The 21154-nt window shown below is 40.3% G+C and overlaps 1 protein-coding gene across 5 annotated transcripts in view; it reads right to left on the bottom strand.

Annotated features, from left to right (window-relative positions):
* Mbnl2 (muscleblind like splicing regulator 2) overlaps nt 1–21154 on the bottom strand; it is a 150306-nt gene that overhangs the window by 81922 nt on the left and 47230 nt on the right. For 4 of the 5 annotated variants that reach the window (XM_026400305.2, XM_026400296.2, XM_026400308.2 and 1 more), the window contains exon 2: nt 20182–20924. In XM_026400305.2, the coding sequence (XP_026256090.1) occupies nt 20182–20355 (174 nt within the window). In that variant the 5' untranslated portion in view covers nt 20356–20924. The remainder of the gene's footprint in view (nt 1–20181; nt 20925–21154) is intronic. The other variant, XM_077795144.1, reaches the window with a different exon arrangement.

The raw sequence follows: 21154 nt of genomic DNA on the forward strand, positions 1-21154 counted from the left end.
TTTCACCTGGTTTTTGGCAGTGTTGGTTTGCTGGGACTGACACACAGGGCCACCGTCATCACCTGGAACCAGAGGGCAACCACACAGAGAAGAAGGATATGGGGACTCCTTCGTCAGCCTGTAGCGGCACTTTCCAGGGGTGTCTTATTCTTGACTGCGTGGCGGATGGTCCTCACCAGGACAACTCCTCAGGTGGATGATGTTCTAACAGGGAGACATGGAAGATGGAGAGGCGAAGGGATAGAGCTGGGGGGCTGAGTCGTGGTTGGAGAAGGCAGTCAGCAATGTCTGTGCTGCTTCCTCTCACCCATTCCTACCCCCAGCTCCCAGTCAGGTCCAACAGCACCTTCTCCCGATCTCCCCTGACTCTGCATACTCCAGGGCTCACAGACCTTCCTGGCACTAATCACACTGGAGAGCAGTGACCCCACATCATCTTGACCTCTCATCAACTCTGAGACTTGAAGGCAGGAATGGCATTTCACGGCCGTGTTTCCTTATGCCAAAGCATAACCAGGTTCATGAGACCCTTAATAAATTCCTTTATGATGAATGCACGAAGGGAGAAAGTAGAAGAGTTAACAGGGCAAGAGCCTAGGGGTAAAGCACAGGTAGAAAGTAAATCTCCAGAAGGAATGAAAAGGGAACCTTGACCTTCAAATAATAACCCTTATTCAACAGTGCCATTGGGTAGGAAGGCCAGACGGACTCAGAGTGCAGGACCGGGGCCTCGGAAGGGGAACGCCCTTTCTCAACAGAAAGAAAAAAACTGGACTCGTTTCCTTTGCCATCCACTTCTCTGTCTCTTCCTCTGGTTGATATCCAACCATTTAATGGACCTTCTGTTTTACTGACCGAGAGCTGGGTTCAATTCCCATCTCCTCTACGGAACCTTCCTCATCTCCAAGAAGCCAGACATGACACGTGGGTCAAGAAATCTGTGGGTCTAGCTTTCCTCACTTTTTACTATTTGAAATATTCAATCCAACCATCTCAACTAACGATAGTATTTTTTTCGCTTTTCAGAATCTTCTGCAGCTAGCTACAAATTTAAGTGATAAAGAAAGTTTGAGGGCATCATTTCTACTATCTTACTCAACCATACTTCGGTTAATGATGAGTCACTGAAGTGCCAAGAATAGGTACCAAAAGCTTGTACAGCATATTAATATGTTCAGCAGCAAACCACCCTTCACTCCCGATATAATCTTAAGTTTCCTCTGGGAGGGGCGGGGGAAGTGTTTCTCTGGATTCTTTTTATAAAAGCACCTTGAAAAAGCTTCTAGATTCTCAAAGACATGAATCTTTTTTCTGTTCCCTTGTGTATATCTGATTTAAAGGTTAATAAGTAATTAGGAAGAACACTCATCCCAAAATTACCAATTAATATGCCATCATTTTCATTAAAAATGTGATTAATTTATTGTAGCACTAATGTCTTGGACTGGCTAATAAAAAAGTTACCTAAAGCAGTTCTAAATCTTTCATGGAGAAAGAGAAATTAATCAAAATCAATCACTTTTTAAAATTACGGTTTGGGTTTGAGAGATCAAACAAAGGAGCGGAAATGAGTGTCTCCATTATTTAGTGTGAATAGAATCTGACAGGGTTCCATGGTTTATCTTAGACTCTGAGTCATTATTACTAAGAAAACCTAATAAGATATCTTGGCAGATGTTTAATATGGAAGTTTGACAAATAACAGTTCTTTGGTTCTTGTAATATAAAGCAGCCCTTTTATAAATGAGATCAAACTTTTAAAAGTATCCAGATATATTTTGTTGGTTTCCTAGGAGACTGTGAATGGAACATTATGACTAAAGTATGTTATGTATTTAAACTTTGTTCCATACCTTAAATGCTGGCATTAGTCACGTATTAAAAATTCACAGAATTCCAAAGTTGAAGAGTTCATGATTAAACTTGTACCATCACTCCAAGAACTCTGCCATATTTAACTGTATTTAATGGTTTTACAGATCCTCAGACTGCAATTTCGCCCTCACCAACTCCTCCTGGCATCTGCCCGGTTCCAACCCCTCTTTCTATTGTGTGCCTGGAACATGGTTGAGTTGGCCGGCTGGTTTAGTGTTTGATGAAGTTTAGAACAGCACAAGAGGCAGCTCAACACCATGTGGATATGTAACAAGCTCTAATGGGAGTCCTTGTCGTGAGTGAAATGAACCAAATGTGGTGTTAGGAACTACACGATCGATTCAGACACAAACTAATGATTTTCTGATGCATCATAGATATTTATTGGTTGCTAGGCAACCAAATATTTCCACACTGACACCAGGGAAAACTTGTATTGCTAAGCTAGGATTGGCCGTGTCCGTAATTAATTCTGCATGGGACTGTCTCCCAGTGTCTCTGGCATGGAAGAAACCTAAAAAGACACTTAATCCGAAGATCAATTCCAGGCTTGCATCTATTGGAGCAGTTCCTGAGCCGGGAACTTTCATTCCTCAAGGCATGTTTGGATGCTTCTTCCTCATATTGAACAAAGATGTGTCTGCCTACAGGCCTCATGAATGTGGCTCCCATTCTTGACATAGAGCAAACTGTACTTCCTCTTCAATACTGAATATATTTGGAGAGGGCTTACACGTTTTCCCTGCATCTTCTTTTTTTTTCCCCCTCCAGAGTAAACACATCCAACTCATTGGTTCAACTCCATTTTCTCAAATACTGATTGTTCTCCCCTCCCAGTGAATGACACCATAATGCTTCAACGGGCAGCAGCTTGGATCGGTTGTGGTGGTTTAGTTTAGAGCGATAGCTAATGACTTGCAGGCTGTTGCATTGTTGGATACTGCGATTGAAACCGACACAGGAATAAGAAGTCAAAGGGTGTGGGCAGGCGCCTGATCTATTTTTTATCCTGACTTGGAAAAAGCTATCTATGAGTTAGCATAGTTTTGTGCCTTATTCGAACCTTGTAAGACCAATGGAAACTTCCAGTATCTTCAGGGATACATAATAGATTTATGCAGCTTAAGAACTGTTTCAGATGTGATGAGATCATTTAAAGTAATGTTTTCTAAATTTGGCCACGTGTCTGAATCACTCTAGAGCTTCTAAAAATACAGATTCCTGGGATCCATCTCCAGGGCTGCTGAACGGGTAACCTCCCAAAGTCCCCAAAGGAATCATGTCTGAGAGCCACTGAAGCAGGGTACACAACATAAAGTGGGTCTTTCCTTTTAGCTAAATTCTACCTAGACCACAAAGCTCCGAAGCACCACATTGTTTAGCTGCCTATTGCAATTGACCCATGTAGCTCTTTTTTAAAAAGTCTCTTCAACTTGGGTTGGGGATATGGCTCAAGCCGTAGCGCGCTTGCCTGGCATGCACGGGGTGCTGGGTTCGATCCTCAGCACCACATAAAAATAAATTAAAGATATTAAACTAAAAAATAAATATTAAAAATTCTCTCTCTCTTTAAAAAAAGTCTCTTCAACTAATAATTAGTATTAAAAAGTTTAATATTTAGTTATTATGTTTACATGGCTTTGTGTCTTCTCGGGTGGCTTATAAAATTCTAAAATGAAGTACTGAGTGTTAGGTTCCCATGTTTATCCTAAGGAATATGGCACAATAGTGAATAGTCATGGGTTCGCTGGTGAAGGGTTTTGGAGGCAGAAAGAGGAAAAAAAAAAAGAGACAAATAAGAGGCAGATACGGGAACACAGCTGGAAATGTTGAAGATTGGGAGGATAAAGACATGTTTTGGAGGAAGTTTCTTCTGCATCAAGCATGTGGCCTGCTACCAGACAGAAGAGACAGAGTTGCCAAGGGCAACTTGATCTCCTCTCCTCCAATTTCATCTTCAGAGATGCTAGACAGTAAACCACAAGACGATGCTGTATGAATACGGCCATCAGTTTATTAGTATCTGAGTTTTCAGCCCATCCAAAAAAGCCAATGGGAATGAATTCTACTTCTGTTAGTGCAATTCTATCACCTCTCATAAAGATGTTCACCTAGACAGTCAGGCACCTAAAAAAAGCTCCCAAATAAGGATCCAGAGATCTCTTAGGTAGTTACATAGAATTTTTTTCAAAATCAATTTCAATTTTAAAAATCAAATTTAAAAAACGATGCTTCCATGAGATAAAAATTGATAGGATAGAGTTGAAAATAAAAGAATGAAATAGGATATGTCAGGAAAACATGGAAGAAAAAAAGCAAGGGTAGTATACTCATATTAAAGAATGAATTGGACAACAGGTTAAATACATGTTGATACAAGGCCTAAAGATGCCAGGAGAGTCAGCAAACACTAAGCCCAGAATAGCATAGTATCATTCTATGGAAACAAAAATTGTGAGGAAACACATGAGTACTATTAAAATTGTTTGAAATACTATAATTTTCAGACAGTTCCAGGAAACAAAAATAAATAACTGTGGACATAAAGCACTCAAATTAATTCATGTTTGAATAAATAACTACACATTGTACCTTAACAACAATAAATGATCTTCTCAGGTGTCATGTGCCACATACAAATACTGAACATAATCAGGACCAAAATGTATTTCAGTACATGTCTCAAGTAGAAGTTGTACAACTTCATTATTGCAGTAATAAAATGTCATTAGAAACTAATAATGGAACTTCAAAGGATTAAAACACCCCAAATTTCTTACTTGGATATTTTAGAAATAGTTGCATAAATAATGATCCAGTTAAGCAAGCTAGAACATAACATACGTGAGAACATTATTTAACTAAAAGCTCTGAGGTACAGCCAAAGGTGTTTTACTAGTAGATTCATAACCCTAGAGGCTTTAAAGAAAAAAAAAGACTTATGAGAACAGAACTAAATATTCTACTCAGAATTTAGGCATAAAAGACAGAGAGATAGGGAAAGAAAATAATAAACATAGAAGTAAAAGATAAAAAGAAACGTTATAATGAGAGGAAATAATTTTATTTTATAGAATCCACAGTTAAGACCCAGCACAGATTCTTTAAATAGAACAGGCACATCACTGGGAAATTCAATTCAAAAAACGAAAGGAAAACAATAACTTGTAAAATATCGTTTAATAATATTTACATTGAAGACTGACTTACAGAATAAAATAAATTATTCTGAGTGATAAAATTAAAAATCTTGGTGAAACAAAAATTATTTGAGAAGCTAGCCTCAGAAAAAGTGAGGCACTAAGTAACTCAGTGAGACCCTGTCTCTAAAATACAGACTAAGGCTGGGATGTGGCTCAGTAGTTGAGTGCCCCTGAGTTCAATACCCAGTACCAACCAAAAAAATTGTTTAAGAAAAATGTATATCAAGATGAACTTTAAGGGGGTGATCATGAACTGAAATATATTTTCATGAATGTCTTGAGTTTGTCAGGATGAACCCAACTACTATTAATAACCATAAAGATCTAATAAAAAAAGATGAACATAATAAAAAAAAACTATAGAAAAATAAAAATAAATTCAACTTCTTATCAGGAGATTATTTGTATTTCAAGTAGAGACTTCAGCAATTAGGGGAGAATATGGGGCTCTCAGAGATGAATCTGGATCTTGAGAATAATTTCTGCAACAAAACTAAAGTAGGATAGTTTAGATTTTTATTTAAGATGAAAACTGGAAATAAAAATAATTCTGGAAAACAAAATATTAAATACAACTCTCTGGCTAAATGCTAAGAACAAGTTAAAAAGAGATTCAACAATTTCAAGACTTGGTCAAGGAAAACCCCAAAATAATAGGAACTTCAATCATACCAGATAGATTTGAAAGATTTTGCTACATGAGCAGGCCAGTGCCTAAGTCTGTTTAAAAAATAAACCACGTTCTCCCTGGAGCCCTGCTTTACTAAATGGCCCTAAGTGGCCATGGAGAGAACAGCCTTAGAGAACATTAAGAATAAAGTGACCAGGGCTGTGGGGTGCAGTTCAGTGCCGGAGTCCTTACCTAACAAGTGCAGGATCAATGCCCAGCACCAGAAAATAAAGATAAATAAATAGATAGATACATAGATAAATAGATAGATAGATACATAGATAAACAGATAGATACATACATAGATAAATAAATAAAGTGGCTCACAAAATAAAAGAACCATGAGAGATGTGCTCTTAAGAGGAAAGGGCAGATTCCTCTTCAAACGATGGTCTGGATGAACTGAAGGTCAATAAGAAAAGGTATTAACTGATCCTTTAAATAACTTGTCACAGTCCATCTCTCCTAATGAATTTGCCTCCAAAATTTATTTGAAATCTACACGTCTCCCTGTCTCTGCCACTACCACCCCAGTCAGATGTCACTTCCAGGAACTGGGAAGATACCAGGACCAGTGGGAACTGATGTCCTGGCCATGCCACCTCCTGCAACTAAGATGCAGAGTGGTCTTTCCACAGCACAAATGAGGGCCTGCGTCCCTTCTGCACAAATCTTAGTGGGAAGCATCAAATGCAAACGCATGCCTTTCCTCTTAGTCACTGTCTCAGGACCCGTTTCCTGGGATTGGCCAACACGTCTGGGTCCCACCTATGATGTCTGCCTAAAGCCCTCCTCCATCCCATGGTTTGCTACTGGAATCCTTATTTCCTCTCTAGCACTTCTCACAGCTGGGAAATAACTAATTTGGGGAGGGGAGGTGGGCTGTTTTGTTACCCCCATGAGAACGAAAACCTCATGAGCTCAAGAAAACTCAATATAGAATATTTCTGTAACATATTTCCAGTGCCCAGCCCAATGTCAGTCAAGCTGTGGACACTCAATGCTTTGTGAATGACGAGTACTTTGGATAAACTGTGATTATTTTATTAGTTTTTGTTAAAAAGTAAACTGAAGCACACTAAAATTTTAAAGAATATTTGAACAAGCGGTGATTCATGAGTTGGGCCGCTCCACCCTAAAAGTGGTCAAGAACTCCACCGAGGGCAGGCAAGGGGACAAACCAGGAAGACCAGCTAACAGTCGACTGGTTATGATTACACAGCTGCCTTGTCTGGCCTACTCTGGTTATATAATTATGAGTCTGCTGGTTGATTCTGATTGGTTGAGCTTAAATTCCACTTTCTTTTAAACATAAGCATTTAATGAGAAATATCTCATGCCAAGTTTTGCTTCTGTTTGCAAATCAGATTTAAAGTTACAGACGAGGCCCCCAACTGGCTTGTCTGTTTGGGGATCCTTCAGGCCTGGTCTCTATACTAGCTTACTTTAACCCTTTGTTGCCAATGTTATTGTTTTCCTCAACTGGATTGTTCCATGAAAGTTAGGTCCTTGTGTCTTGTTGAGGCTCCAAACATGGTGCTTGGCGCTTAGCAAAGAGTCAATGATTCTTTGCAGAATAACTAAATGAATAAAGGTACTTAAAGTTCTCTAGGAAGTGAAGTTTCTTTCTCCTTAGCTTTCTGTACCACCTGGAACATATTGTACCTACTGGAATTCCTCATTAACAATTCCGTTATCCCAATATTTTTCAAATATCACAGCTCCTATTAACAGTTGGGTGCCCAATGGGAACGGAAGACAGGCTGTGTGAATTAACTGTCCCAAATGAGGCTGCTGCTGATTAATTTTAGATCCTGGGCATCTGGGTCAAGGCTTAGTTTCATGACAGGTGTGAAATGATCTCTTTGGTGTCATTAATGATTTTACTAAAGGCTAGGAGCACTTGAAGGATTCCTTCACAGGAGATTCGAGAAGTGAACTGAATGGACAATTTTTTTTTTCTTTAAACCTACATGTTCTGCATTGTATTTTTCACCAAGTAAGCTTTTATCTTATGATTCCTAACGTACCTTAACAATCACATCACTCAGTCAAAAATTAGACATTATATTTGTTTAAAGAATAACAAATGTTCCAGTAAGATGAGAGTGACTTAAGTGAAATATTAACAGATCGAGCCACTTTGTTTTGCTTTAACTGTGGTTAAGGTCTCTAAGTCATTTTCTTTTTTTTCTTTCCCTGGAAATATCTCATCTTCTATAGGACTGAATATTCAAGTGGGTATATGACCTCAGTACTAAGAAAGTGGTCTCATGGGTCATATCCCTAAAATGCAGGTTGGTCAGGCAGATGGCTTCAGTAAGTTTGATCGCAAATAAATATGTCAACATCTACTCACTCTCCAAATCCCAAAGGTCATTGGTCCTCAGAGTTTCAATCTTATTCTTGGTTACGACAGTGCTGAGAGAGAGTAACACACACCACACTGTAATCTCTCAGCCGGAAGAAATCGAATCAAACCAAGTGGAAGGAATATGCTATTTAGTATTAGTGGGGTCAATTCATGGGGAAATTTATGAAATAGATGAGGTTCATAGTTGGCGTATCCCCCGCAGAGCAAACCCGGTCTCCACAGCTCCAGGGTTGTGCCCCTGCCATGGTGTAGACTCTGGCATTGTTTGACAGGTGCCCCAGGCTGCTGGGAACTTAACACTGTACACTGAAATCAACACATTCGCAGTCTCAGGTCTCTGGTTGGGCTCTTCCCTCCCTCACCCTTATTATATGATGAATCAAGCTGTCCTCACTGGCCAGCAGGGAAAGGACTGGAGAACATCCAGAGTCCTCTTAGGTAACACGTAGACTGGCAATGCCTTTCTTCCCATCCATTGAATATGACTCAAAGGAGAAGGGAGGATGGTGTGGATTTTAGTCCGAATTGTACAGACAGTGAGATCTCTGCTTTTAAATCTTAATGAGCAGTAAGAACCTAAGAAGAAGAGCAAGAAACCGACAATATGGTTCCGCACTTTTTCCTCTGCTAGGTAAGGATATCAAGGAAAAAGAACCAAGTAGCTCATCTAGGACAATCCCATTATAAAAGAAAGGAATATTAGGATAACTGGGAAAATAAGAAGCAACAATCTCAGAACTAAAAATAACTATTAAACGGAATGCATTTACTTTCCCAGGAAAAACATATTTCTTAGTTTACAACAGACTAGTGATATTTCTGAGTCCTTATTTTGCAACAGATTAGTGAAAACTGTCAAACACAAGCATCCATCTGTGGCCAGCTTTTCAAGAACTGTAGAGTTGCCCACAGTGGCCCAACGCTGCCCTGTGAATTTTAATAACTTCTTGCTAACACTTGCAACAAGTCTCCATGTGACACGCCTGTTAGGACGGCTACAACTATGAACAGCACCAGTAAACACCTTTGAGTTGTAAACCGAAGACCCCCATTTGTGCAAAGCTTTTAACACTCATGTTTTTCTGTCTATAAACTAATGGGAGAAATTGACTAATAAGTAGTCAGAGAAGTGAATTACATTTTATTGGAACAGTTACATCTTAAAGTTTAGAATTTAAGAATATATTTATTCCATGCAAAGATGACGGTGCACCCATTAGTTGCCAGGTAGTGGAGTTCTGGCACCAGGTCCCTTCCTCAAAGCTTGACCTCCTCTCAAGGGAGGAGGTAGATGATGGAGAGACACAAAGATGGACCACATCACTCAAGGCTAAATGCTGGGGGTGCTGTTGTGGATAGATGCCTGGCATTTAAGTAAAGACCAGGTAAAGTGAAGAACTAAGGCCTGCAGCCACCTGGGAAGAGCATCCTGGAGGAAGGGAAAGCTGGTGCAAAGTCTCTGCAGAGCCCACAGGCCACAGAACTGGTGCACAGTGATTGTGGGAGAGTGGCAAAACTATGGGACCAGCAATACAGCAAGGGCCAGGCCAGATGGGGCTTTAAGGGTCTTTGGATCTCATGAGTGAAATGGAAACAGCTGGAAAGTTTTGAGTGAGAAAGTGGGATGCTATGACTTATGCTTTGAAAGGCTCTCTCTGTCTGCTGAGGTAGGGGATGGCAAAAGAAGAGAGAGTTCCTATGAGAGTACACTTGTGCATCTGAGACACCGTGGTAGTCATAGAAGAAATGATGAGAACTCATCCAATTAGGATCTACATGAAGACAGAGGAAATGGACTATGATGGGTTGGAGATGGCAATAATGCTAATAGAAGAATCAAGCTGGGCTTCAAGGCGCTTGATTTGATCAACTGAATGAATGGTACCATCTCAACTGAATGAATGGTACCATCTATTGAAAACGAGAACACTGACAATAGAAGGGAGAATGGGAAATGAGGTCGTTAGTGGACTTACTGAATTTGATATGTCCCTTAAATATATGAGTAGAGGTTCCAGGTGAGCAATGGGATACAAGACTCGAGAACTAAGGGGTGGATTCAGGAATGGAGATTGAAATTCGGAAACATAAAGCAGGTAGAAAATACATGTGGTCACTGCATCAGATGAGGTCATCCAGGGAGTCCAAGTGGGTCAGCAAGTCCAAGGGCTTTCAGACAAGCATAATGAACAGGAAGTCACCCACTGTGGATGTTGGGGAGATGTAGAGATGTTCAAAGGCTGAACCTGGAGGGACTCCAGCATCTGGGGGTGGAGAGGAGGAGGGGGTTCAGGGAGAGAGACCGAGGAGGAGCCAGTGAGTCCAGGGGAAACCTAGGCAGGAGAGAAGCACCAAAGCAGCGCGAGCGAAAGGTCTCCAAGATGCCTGAGGACAGTCAGTCAACTCCCTCTGCCCTCCGTGGTCCCTAGGGATGGGAAAAGTGGTCCCACTGTCACAGTGGTGTGTTTAGAACTGCCTGTTGTGTGATGGGTATTTATTTGTTTATTTCAGAGGCTAAGTGTGGCAGTCTGCTGGCTGAGCGCATCCCGTGAACGCATTTTGTTTGGACTCCAAGGTTTAAAAATATTTTAACAGATTGTCAAGATTCAGAAATTGGGGAACTTCCTATTGAAATTCAGATCTCTTTTAAAAATCACCTGAATTATCTCACATCGACAGCAGCTGTCTGTCCTTTGGGGGAAACTGCCCTCTTTAGAGGTGGCATGTGCTCTCCTGTTATTTCTCTCCCAACAACCCCTGAGAACTCCCAACACTGGAAGTAAGTCACTGATTCATATTATGTTTCTGCCTCCTCTTTAGTTTGCAATTCTGTTTAGCTGAAGACGGGATGGATGAGTGAATGAAGTGATAACAGAGGCATCCCTTAGTACATTTATGGGGGATTGATTTCAGGATCCCCTCAGAGACTAACATCCTTGGATTCTCAAGTCCCTTCTATAAAATGGCATGGTATTTTCTTATCACCGATGTTAAATCATCCCTAGATTACTTATAATTGCTAACACAATGTGAATGTTATGTACATAGTGGTTATACTACACACATCCAGTATACTGTACATTTTTCCCCAATATTTTCAATATGTCATTGTTTGAATCCTGAATGCAAAACCCAGATACAAGGAGGGCCAACTATATTTACTGATGAGGCACCCGGAGCCCAGAGAGGTGAAAAAGATAATGCAGCAAAACCAGTGCTCAAATGCAGATTCCCAGGCCAGGGCTTTTCTTTAAATCTTTGCTTCCTATTGTGTCACTGTGCTCCTAAAAATTCTTAAAGTAAAAACAAGTTTCAATGGGAGAGCACTGACAAAATTCCCACTTTTAGAAAAAAATATGAATATTAAAGAAATCCTTCAATATGCTGTTTCTTTCTCCTTAATCCTTCATGAGAAATAGTGCCATAGAACTGCTTCACATACTAACAAAGGTCAGCATCACTGCCCAAGGCAAAGTAAGTAATAAACAAATGTAATTGTTAAAAAATGTAATTGAAATTAAAATTGACATTGCGTTCCATTCATTTTTAGGTGAAAATAAACTTTATCATGTTTCCCCACGAATCCTTGGTACCTGTTCTTACGTTTTAGCTGCAGCAGGCTGTGTTCACCGAATGCCAGGTATTACCATTCCTTCTTGTCTGCAGTACCAAGACTCTGGAGGTTTTTCCACCTCATCTCTGGGGCCTACTTCAGTAATTAGGCTTGCTTTAGACCGTGGTGTTTGATTTCTAGCGTGTTTCAGGTTTATGTAATTGGGTCCTCACAAAATATACACGGAAGCCCTCAGCCCCAGCTCCTCCAAGTGTGACTCCATGTGGAAACAGGGTCACTGCAGATGTACCCATTAAGATGAGGCTATCCTGGAGAAAGGTGGCCCTTAACCTGAGAGAGATCTGGTGTCCTTACAAGATGGAGAAATTCAGGCATAGACACAAACAGAGGAAGACGATGTGAAGGGAGATACGCAAGAACACAGCCCTGTGAAGACGGGAAGAGGCTGGGGCGATGCAGCCATGAGCCAAGGAATGTAAGGGCTACTGCAGCTGCAAGTGGCCAAGACAGATCCCCAGAGAGGATTCAGAGGGAGCACAGTCCTCCTGACACCTTGATTTTGAACGCTTAGCCTCCAGAACCGTGAGAGAATAAGAGAATATTTATAAAGCTGCACGGTTTGTTATAACATAGAAAACTAATGTAGAGGCTATCTTGCCTACCTCTCATTTTTACACTGAGCAAGAATGTAAGCATCTTACTGAGAGAAGCAGAGATCCCAGGAAAATGCAAGGTGCACCCACTGGGTGTATGTGCTATCCCCAAGCGAGACATTTAGGCCAACGCCTGATTCCCTGAGAGTCATCTCCTTGCCCACTCGAGGCTTGATTCCAGCTCCTGCTTCCCTGCTGCCCAGCTGAACAGTCCTCCTCCACCACACACTTCCACCCTGAGAGTCTGCCTCCTTTCAGGCCCAGAGCAATGGAGTCAGCCGACCGTGGGCTGAACCTCTGGAACCATGATGAAGGAACCCAGGAGACGGCAGAATCAGATGGGGACTCACAGTCAGAGGAGCCAGGGCAACCTGGAGTGGAGACAGGTGCTGGTATGGACAAGAAGGTAAGGAAAAGCTGTGCTTGCGGCAATTCTTTAATTGACTTTAAATATTGTCTGGACCCATGGAATATGTCCTCAAAAAAGATAAGCTTTTTCTCTCAATACTACCTTGTAACCTCTGCAAGACTGACAAATGACCTTCACTGAAAAACTGAGATATAGGGAAATGATTTTTAAGGAGTTGGAGAAAATCCTAAAACTACTGAAAGAAACTCCACTTTGATAGTTTTGTGAGTGCTTTTACATTCTCACTCCATTCTAATAAAACAAGCCAGAGACCTTAGATGAACATTTTAATGGTGTTTGTGCTAGAACCTACCCATGCAGTAGTTCCAACAGAGGAAGAAGCATCGTTAGGAGGACCACTGAGGAGAGACCAGGGAAGATGAGGAAACCTGGAGAACGGATTTCCTGAGGAGGGGGAGGGTGCCCGGGAGGAGCATGCAGAGAGTCCACATTGAGATTCAATGACTCCCCTTAAATTCTGTGACATGCAGATACCAGTGACTTTAACTAGGAGACTGACAGGCGAGTGACAGGGAAAGGTGAATACAAGAATCCGCTCCTATAAACAACTACAGGTCTCCAGTGTCCTTGGTAAGTATCTGGACTTCTCTGCAACTGTCCATTGATAAAAATCATTCATTACCATTTACCATCTATTCCTAAGAATTGTCCAAACTTCAGAATTTAAGGATATGCTTCCAGAGAGATTTGTTCTGATTTTAAACTATTCCAAATCTACTATCCATTAACTTTTCTGAAATATTTTAGAGGTTTTTATTGTAGTTTCCTGCCGTCTTAAGGTCCACATTTCTATCATTTCTTTCTTCTTACACCATTTCTGCCTTTATCTTTCAATAACTTTGGTTTACCAAATATTTTGTGATTTTTATGAGGTTTATCCTGTAAATGTCATTAATAGATGTGATAACAATATGTTGTATAATAATGTGCTATACATTTGATATGGGTTAGAGGTATACTTACCCTTTCTTTTTATATGAACAGATAGGAACTAGCATTTGGACCATGAAGGTTGTTATCTTTGTCTTCATAATGAACACTTGTTTCTAAGATTCATACTTGGAGCTTGTGGCTCACTTACTCATAAATAAAATTTACATATGTAGGCAAAAAACAGACCACTTGATTCCACCTGCTCTTACACAGGGAGCAATGGTCCTCTTGTCCTGAAATTTAAATGTTGCTCCTTAGCAGAGAATATCGTGAGTGTTGGAGGAATATGCTGCTGATCTTGGTTCCAGGCAAATTAATGAAATAACCAAATGGTACCTGTAGTGACCCTCTGGCCTTCTCGTCCCACTTTACTGGTTCAGGCTTCTTTTTAGATGAGGGTTTCCTAATCTACAGTCTATTCATGGCTTTCAAGTGGAAACAAGAAACCCCTAAGACCTTGAGATTGTTTGAAATAACCTGTAATGATGGGTAGTTTTCTGGGCAAAGATTCCACAGCTTTGATTAACTCCTCAAGATGTTAGACATCTACAACCAGAACAAGAAAACTACAATAGAAAGACCAAGAGCCCAGGTCATGTTCAAGTTTGGAGCCTGGGGAGGAAGGCATTGAGTAGGCAGGGTGGAGGCTGAGGTGGGGGAAGAACGAGGAGTTGGGCTTTCGATATATTGACCTGGAGGTGACAGTGGCCATCCAGATGGGGATGTTCAGGGGGCACTTAGATCCCAGGAGGTGGCCAGAAAGGGCCCACAACCAGACTGGGATTCGCTGGCAGAGGTGGAAAGTGAACATACAAACACAGATGAACTTGCAGAGCTGATGACTGGGTTTGAAAGAGGAAGGACCAGCCTCGGAGAACCCCCATAGCTAGGAAGCACAGGAGGGGAGCGGTGGCATTGGAGGTAAAGTCAGAGGAGATCTGAGGATGTAAAGGACAAGGAGAACCCCCTGGGAAGCAGTAGCAGGAGAGTATGTTCCAGAATCACATGGATGGACACCTGGCCAAACCTCAGACCAAGGCCATTTTAGCTGAAGAGATCTAGTAAGTGATGGCATAATATTTATATACAGACATACGAGTAAATAAATACAATTTACACATACATGCAAAAAAACCTAGTAATTACTATCAATGATGAAAAATATTTACATACAGACATAGAAACACGTGCCTTGCTTTCTCTTGCACTTTCTCTTTTTAAAATATTTGCATTTCTAAAAACCTAAACAGGTTTACTCCTGAGCCCTTCTATTTTAGAATTTTTTTGCACTTCAATATGCTAAACGTGTTAAACATGAATGTTATTAAGCTATTAGGAATTTTACAATTAATTACATCAATGATTTATTCAGTAAGAGGAGTTAGCAGGAGGGATGGATGGAGCCAGCTTTGGAGCCACACATACCTGGGGTCAGGCTCCTTCTTCACCATTACAAGGTGGATTGCTTAGATGTTTGAACCTATGTTCACATCTACTAAGTTCTACATGACTGCAGTGATTACTATCAATAATGAAAAATTTGTCTGAGATTACATTTGCACATCAGATGTGTAATTTAGAAAATATTCAAGCAATTCTGCAAGTGATTGCCACAAAATACCTCATGTATATCACTTTCAATTTTGAAATTGTCATCCACAAATACTGACTAAATTTTATTTGCCATGAGCTTATAGCCATCTTCCCATACATAAATGAGCAAAAACTTCTATTTTTCATCTTGGAAATTTAGAAACAGAGTAGGAAAAAGCAGTTTCTCCATCACATGCAGCTCAAATTACCCTGCAGAGAAAATCGAATGATTTACTTGTCAATTTTTCAATGTTGCACTACACTCTGAGAGTCACACCTATACCTTCAAATTCCTGCACTGAGCTCCCTGGTTTTGAAATCTACTGGTATACCAACAACAGGGCCATAGCACCTTATTGCATGGGTTATGTACCATACAGCTCCAGGGGTGTTGATCACATAGAAGACTGTGATAAGAAGGGCAATGGTCCCCTAAAGTGCAACCCCCACCCCATGAATTCGGGAACTGCAGCCCTGAATGAGGCATGGATACTTGCCTGATGAACATGCTCTACCATTCGACCAATATTTATTAAGCACCTATTATGTGTATGACACTGATCTTGGCTCTGGATCCCAACAGGCACAATTCTGACTAGGTGCAGCTTATATCACTCTTTGAATAAAGGATGGCAGAAAAGCTTCACTAATGAGTGGGTATTTTTTTTTTATCAGAGGCCTGAAGGAAATGAGAGGACAAGCTGTTCATTTAACTGAGGCAAGAATATTCCAAGCAGAGCCAAGACCAAGTACAAACACCCAGAGGTGAAGCCTCTGGGCATATTTAGGGACAGCAAGGACCTGGGGGCCTGGAAGGGACCAGATGAGGGCAGCAGTAAAAATAAAGTCAGGTGGTTGGGGGAGGAAGCAGCTCTGTGCCAAGGGCCAAGCCAACCTTGTCCTGCTGGTCTCTGTGCGAGACAAAAAGCCACCGGAAAGATCCTTGGACAGAGACACGACGTCATCCTGACTGAGGTGTTAAGAGAATCACACTGTCTTTCTCTGAGCTGACTTTTATTAAGAAATGTTATGTCTACATTTCTAAATAGTGTCTAAATAATTTCCCCCAAATGCACCAAGTATTTTCCACCAAAATTAGCGATCTGATTTTTAAAATGGCTTCATTTTCTTAAGCTGAGTTTGAATTTGAATGTTTAAAGCAATACATTCTAAATGAAAGTGGTAAGTAATGAAACCTTTAATCTCAATAGGCATTGAAGTTGATTCATGTGTTTCTTTCCAGATGTTTCTGTTTGCAAAATAGTCCAGATTAATTCCTATTGGTTACAAGAAAAAGAATCTGGAAAGAAGAAAAAATATCAAATATTTCAACTATGAGGGGAAATGTTTTGTGGACGGTAGAGCCATGCAAGATGGGTTTTCACTTGGTGGAGTCCTTGGCTACGAGGGAGTTTCTTGTTCATGAAACAGTGCATTTTGTCAAGTTATGAGTAATGTACAAATACCACTGTAAGAACTCTTCTATGTTTCTAAATGTTCTTTTATAAAAACATTTTTACATGCACAATTCCCTTAACAAAGACCTCAACAAAATTTTTCCAACAACCAAAATTTGTTTCGGCATGTACTCCTGGGAATTTCATTCATAGATACAAATAACTAATAACAACAAGGCAAAAGGCTCACAATTGAGTCATCCCTATATTTACAGGCCAACAGATTCTCTCCCAGTCACAAATACCAATTAACCCCTCATGGCATTCATAGAAAATATATTGTAATAAATAACAACAAAAATGGCACTTGCCTCACATCCCAGTTCTTCTAATGTTGTGAATTACTCATAAGACTGGGGGTTACCAACCATTCAGTCGATTCTGAGTTTGAACATATGAAGAGTTGGACACACCTTCATTTAGAGCCAGTCATTGCAATCAGTGGCTGAACTGGGATACATTACCAAGGGAAGGACTCAACATGGCCATCCGTAACACGTCCAGCCCTGGGTTAAAACGTGGGATGTGGTGGGCCAGGTAGTCCTTGAGGTAATCTTATGAAGTGAGAATTCTATCAGTTTTACATAAGAGGACACAGAAATTAAGGAGATAGAACAACTTGTCTCAAATGATAGAGCTGGCCTGTCCCAGCCAGGATTCATCAAGGTCTGTTGGACCCATTCTGACCTCGTCTGGCTCCCCTGAGCAACACTATCTACTTTAATACACAGATTGAATATCCCTTACCCAAAATGCTCAGGACCAGGGGTGTTTCAGATTTGCAGTCGTCCAAGTATGGTATGTTTGCATATACACAATGGGCTACCTTAGAGATGGGACCCAAGCCTAAACACAAAATTCATTTATGCTTTTTAAACACCCATACCCATGGCCTGAAGACAATGTTAGAGAATATTTAAATAAATATACATTTGAATTTCAAGTGCTACCCATAATGAGGTCATGTTAGGAAGTTTCCACATGGGGCATCATGTTGGTGATCAAAAAGTTTCAGATTTTGGAGCATTTTGGATTGCAGATGGATGGATTAGGGATGTTCAACCTGTAATGAAGTTAAATAGCTTCACAGTTATCATCATCGTTATTTTTCTTTTTGGCTACTAATTTTGGTTCTTCTAACTTGTTGGTCTGGTTGCCAGGGCTTCTGATCATATAAACAAACTTGCAGAGTGAATATGACAGTGATGCTATCGACAGCACACGCTTCAACTATTTTTGCTGGTGGATATTCTCCACTTTGTGAAACCACCCAAGGCCCAGCAGGTGTTTATAGACTCAGGTCCGACTTACTCCTCTTCTTGTAGGCTCTTTTTACTTTTTTTTTTTCAATTTGACAACTTTAAAAATCTGTAATATCCCATTCAAATGAAGTAAGTTGAAATTCTACAGTTCTAAAAGTGACCAAGAACTTGAGGCAATGTCCAACCAGGCTTCCTTCCACTCTTGAGCATGGGCCTACTGGACACTCCCCAAAATAAATTTTACGTGAATAGGGTTCAATATGCTCATGGCTTGATTCACACTTTTTATGCTGAACATGACTGTTCACATTCCTTGCTCCAGGGATTGGACTCCTCCAACAAGTGTGCAGCTGGCGAATCCACAGAAATGTAAAGAATTATGCAGATCAAGACCTTTGTTGGAACGTTTTACCCAGTTGATATTCAAGAAATATGTGGTATTAATGGGTCAGGAATATTTTCCCAACATTCCCTACTAGATTTAAACAATAAAGAGCTTTAAGAAACTAAAAAAATCATGATAGTTAATATTCAATATCCAGACAGAGAAGGTTTCAATTAATAAAATGAAAGAATTATGAATGACTTGGAAAATTCATTTCTCCTCTCTGATCTGTTTCCGTATCTTGAAACTTTTGTGACTCAGCTTAAATCTATATTGCTTTTGTGGTGAATGTTCCCATTGTTGACACTCATGGAGGCAAATCAGACTACCTTTACTTCTTTGACCAAAGGCAAAATAAATACTAATGTACAGTGAGCTTACATTGACACAGTTTATATGAATTGGGATTACTCCATCTACTCGCTTTCATTTTAGTCTAGTCTAATAAGCTTTTATGATAAAAAGAGAATAGTTTCAGCTCATGATGTAGATAATACGTCTAATTTGTCAAATTTTTACCTTTGAAAGATTTCTGTCAAGCTATGGATGTATTTTTCTGCTTTTAGTATAGACAAAGTTTCCCTTTAGAAGATACATAAATATATCTTGGAAGTCTTACATTTCTAAGAGTTAGAGTTACACATTTTGATTTATAAGTCTTTTAAGACATAATTTTTGACATGAGATGAAATCCTCCAAATGCATGCCCAGTCCCTTCAATGACCAAAGAGAAGCCAAGGTCACTGTTGTGTAAACTCACAGCACAGAGGTTCTCAAGTCATATATCAAGAGCATAAATAAATTTTTGTTAACTGATAGGTAAGCTTATTGAGGATTTGCAGAGATGGAAATATTAAGCTGTTTTTAAGCTGTTTATCATACTTGGTTCTATTTAGAACAACATCATTATGCCCTTAGGACAGGCTGAGGTGATCTGGAATACAAAGTACCCTAATTTTAAGGCGAAATAAACCTCGATGCTTTCTGGGCAAAATCATACCACTTCTTTCAACTAGATCTTTCAGTACACAACCCAGGTGCACCAACCTCCAAAATCATCTCTTGAAATGTGGGAAGCCAGCTGTCCTCTGTGGACTCCCAGGGGAGAGTCCTCTGCTCCTCCTGTGGGGCACGTGCCTTTCTTCTTACACAGCAGTTATTTGCTGATGTACGTCCCTACCAGACATGAGCTCATCAAGGGTGTCACCTGCATACCATTCATGGCTTTTGTTATATAACTCACAGACTAGATGGCAGATTCCCAAGCATTAAGTGCGTATTTAATCTCTATGAGCCATAAACTGTTCTGAAAGAGAGTGAAAGCCAGGTTGAGAAGCATTTTAGGAAGCCCTTGGTCAAGAAAGAGAACCCCAAGAATAGAAAATTCTTCCAGATGTAAGTCAGAGTAACTGGCACATGAAAGTGACACATTCAATTTCTTCACCTTTACATAACCTCCGGAAGATCAAACGTTAATAAAATATTTATCTTCAGTTGTCACAAGCCTGACTTTGATTTAAAACTCTTGGGTACATGAATGTCATGCCAGACCAGAAATACACCATCATGTATTTTTAATTTAAACATAGATGTGTAAAAAATTTATATGTGTCTGATATGAACAAATTTGAGTGAAATCTTCCCAACGTCACCACAGTCAAGAAAACAGAATCTAAAAGTGGTTGTTCACTTTCTGTAAAAGTGCCAGGTAAAGCACTCTGTTTTGGAAGCCCAATGTGGCTTTGAAACAACAAGTGAACACATTCTCTTACCTTGAGGGAGTCAAAGCAGGCAATCACTCTTCCATTTTCAACCTGGCAGCTTTTTGGGGGGTGAGCGAATTTGCATTCTTCATCGGAGCGGGAGCAGGTTCCTCTCTGGAACTGTCTGCACACCTCTAACGTCAGCCACTTTGTATCTCTGACCGGAGCAACGTTCAAAGCCATGGTGAGAGAGTACCGTGGGCTCCGTTAGTGTCTGTGAAGTGGTGAAATCAATCCAAGTCCCAATGATTCCAAAACTACTGTTGTGAAAACTCCCACATGGAAGTCTGAAGGTAAGTGATAAATTGCCGAATGAAGTCCGATCCAGGAAATGGTGACGAGAGGACTTATCAGCAGGAGTCACTCATCAATCAAAATGCCCCACCTGAAGACTGTGGGCCGCAATAAAACCACTCTCAGTGTCATCTCTGGCTCTCGACGTCCCAGTCTCTTGATGGTTTTGCAGATACAACAGCTTTTTAATAAAGTGACTTCAATATCATGGCACTCCTTGGGAAAATAGTTAGTTCTGACACTCACAGCTGTAGATGATGCTGGAAAAGAGGCCTCTCAGATGTTCATACTTTAGCTTTCCTTCTTCCTTTGTAAACTCTGAAATTAAACAATTGGCAAAGTCAGACAACGGAGGTATCTTCATCCACTCATAACGTCAGCGTCAAGAAATGAAAAGCTCTCCCAGGCCACAGTTTTCAGCAACAGGAACTTCCCACAGGCACTTTTAAATCATGAACCTGCAAAACATAATAAAAAAAAAAATCAACTCATACCCAAACTCAACGGCATTGACCCTTGAACAAACTATTTAGCTCTTTTCTAGAAATTGTAAAAGTGCAGGTTAGAGCTTGGAGGTTTGAGTAGAGTGAGGAAAGTTGTGCATTAAAAAAAGAAGAACACGCAACTGAAACTGTATTGCAGAGTGATCTAGGCAGCAGTCCAAAAGTTAGGAATGACTCAAACAGAC

This window comes from Urocitellus parryii, chromosome 2, assembly GCF_045843805.1.
Source record: "Urocitellus parryii isolate mUroPar1 chromosome 2, mUroPar1.hap1, whole genome shotgun sequence".
NCBI lineage: Eukaryota > Metazoa > Chordata > Mammalia > Rodentia > Sciuridae > Urocitellus > Urocitellus parryii.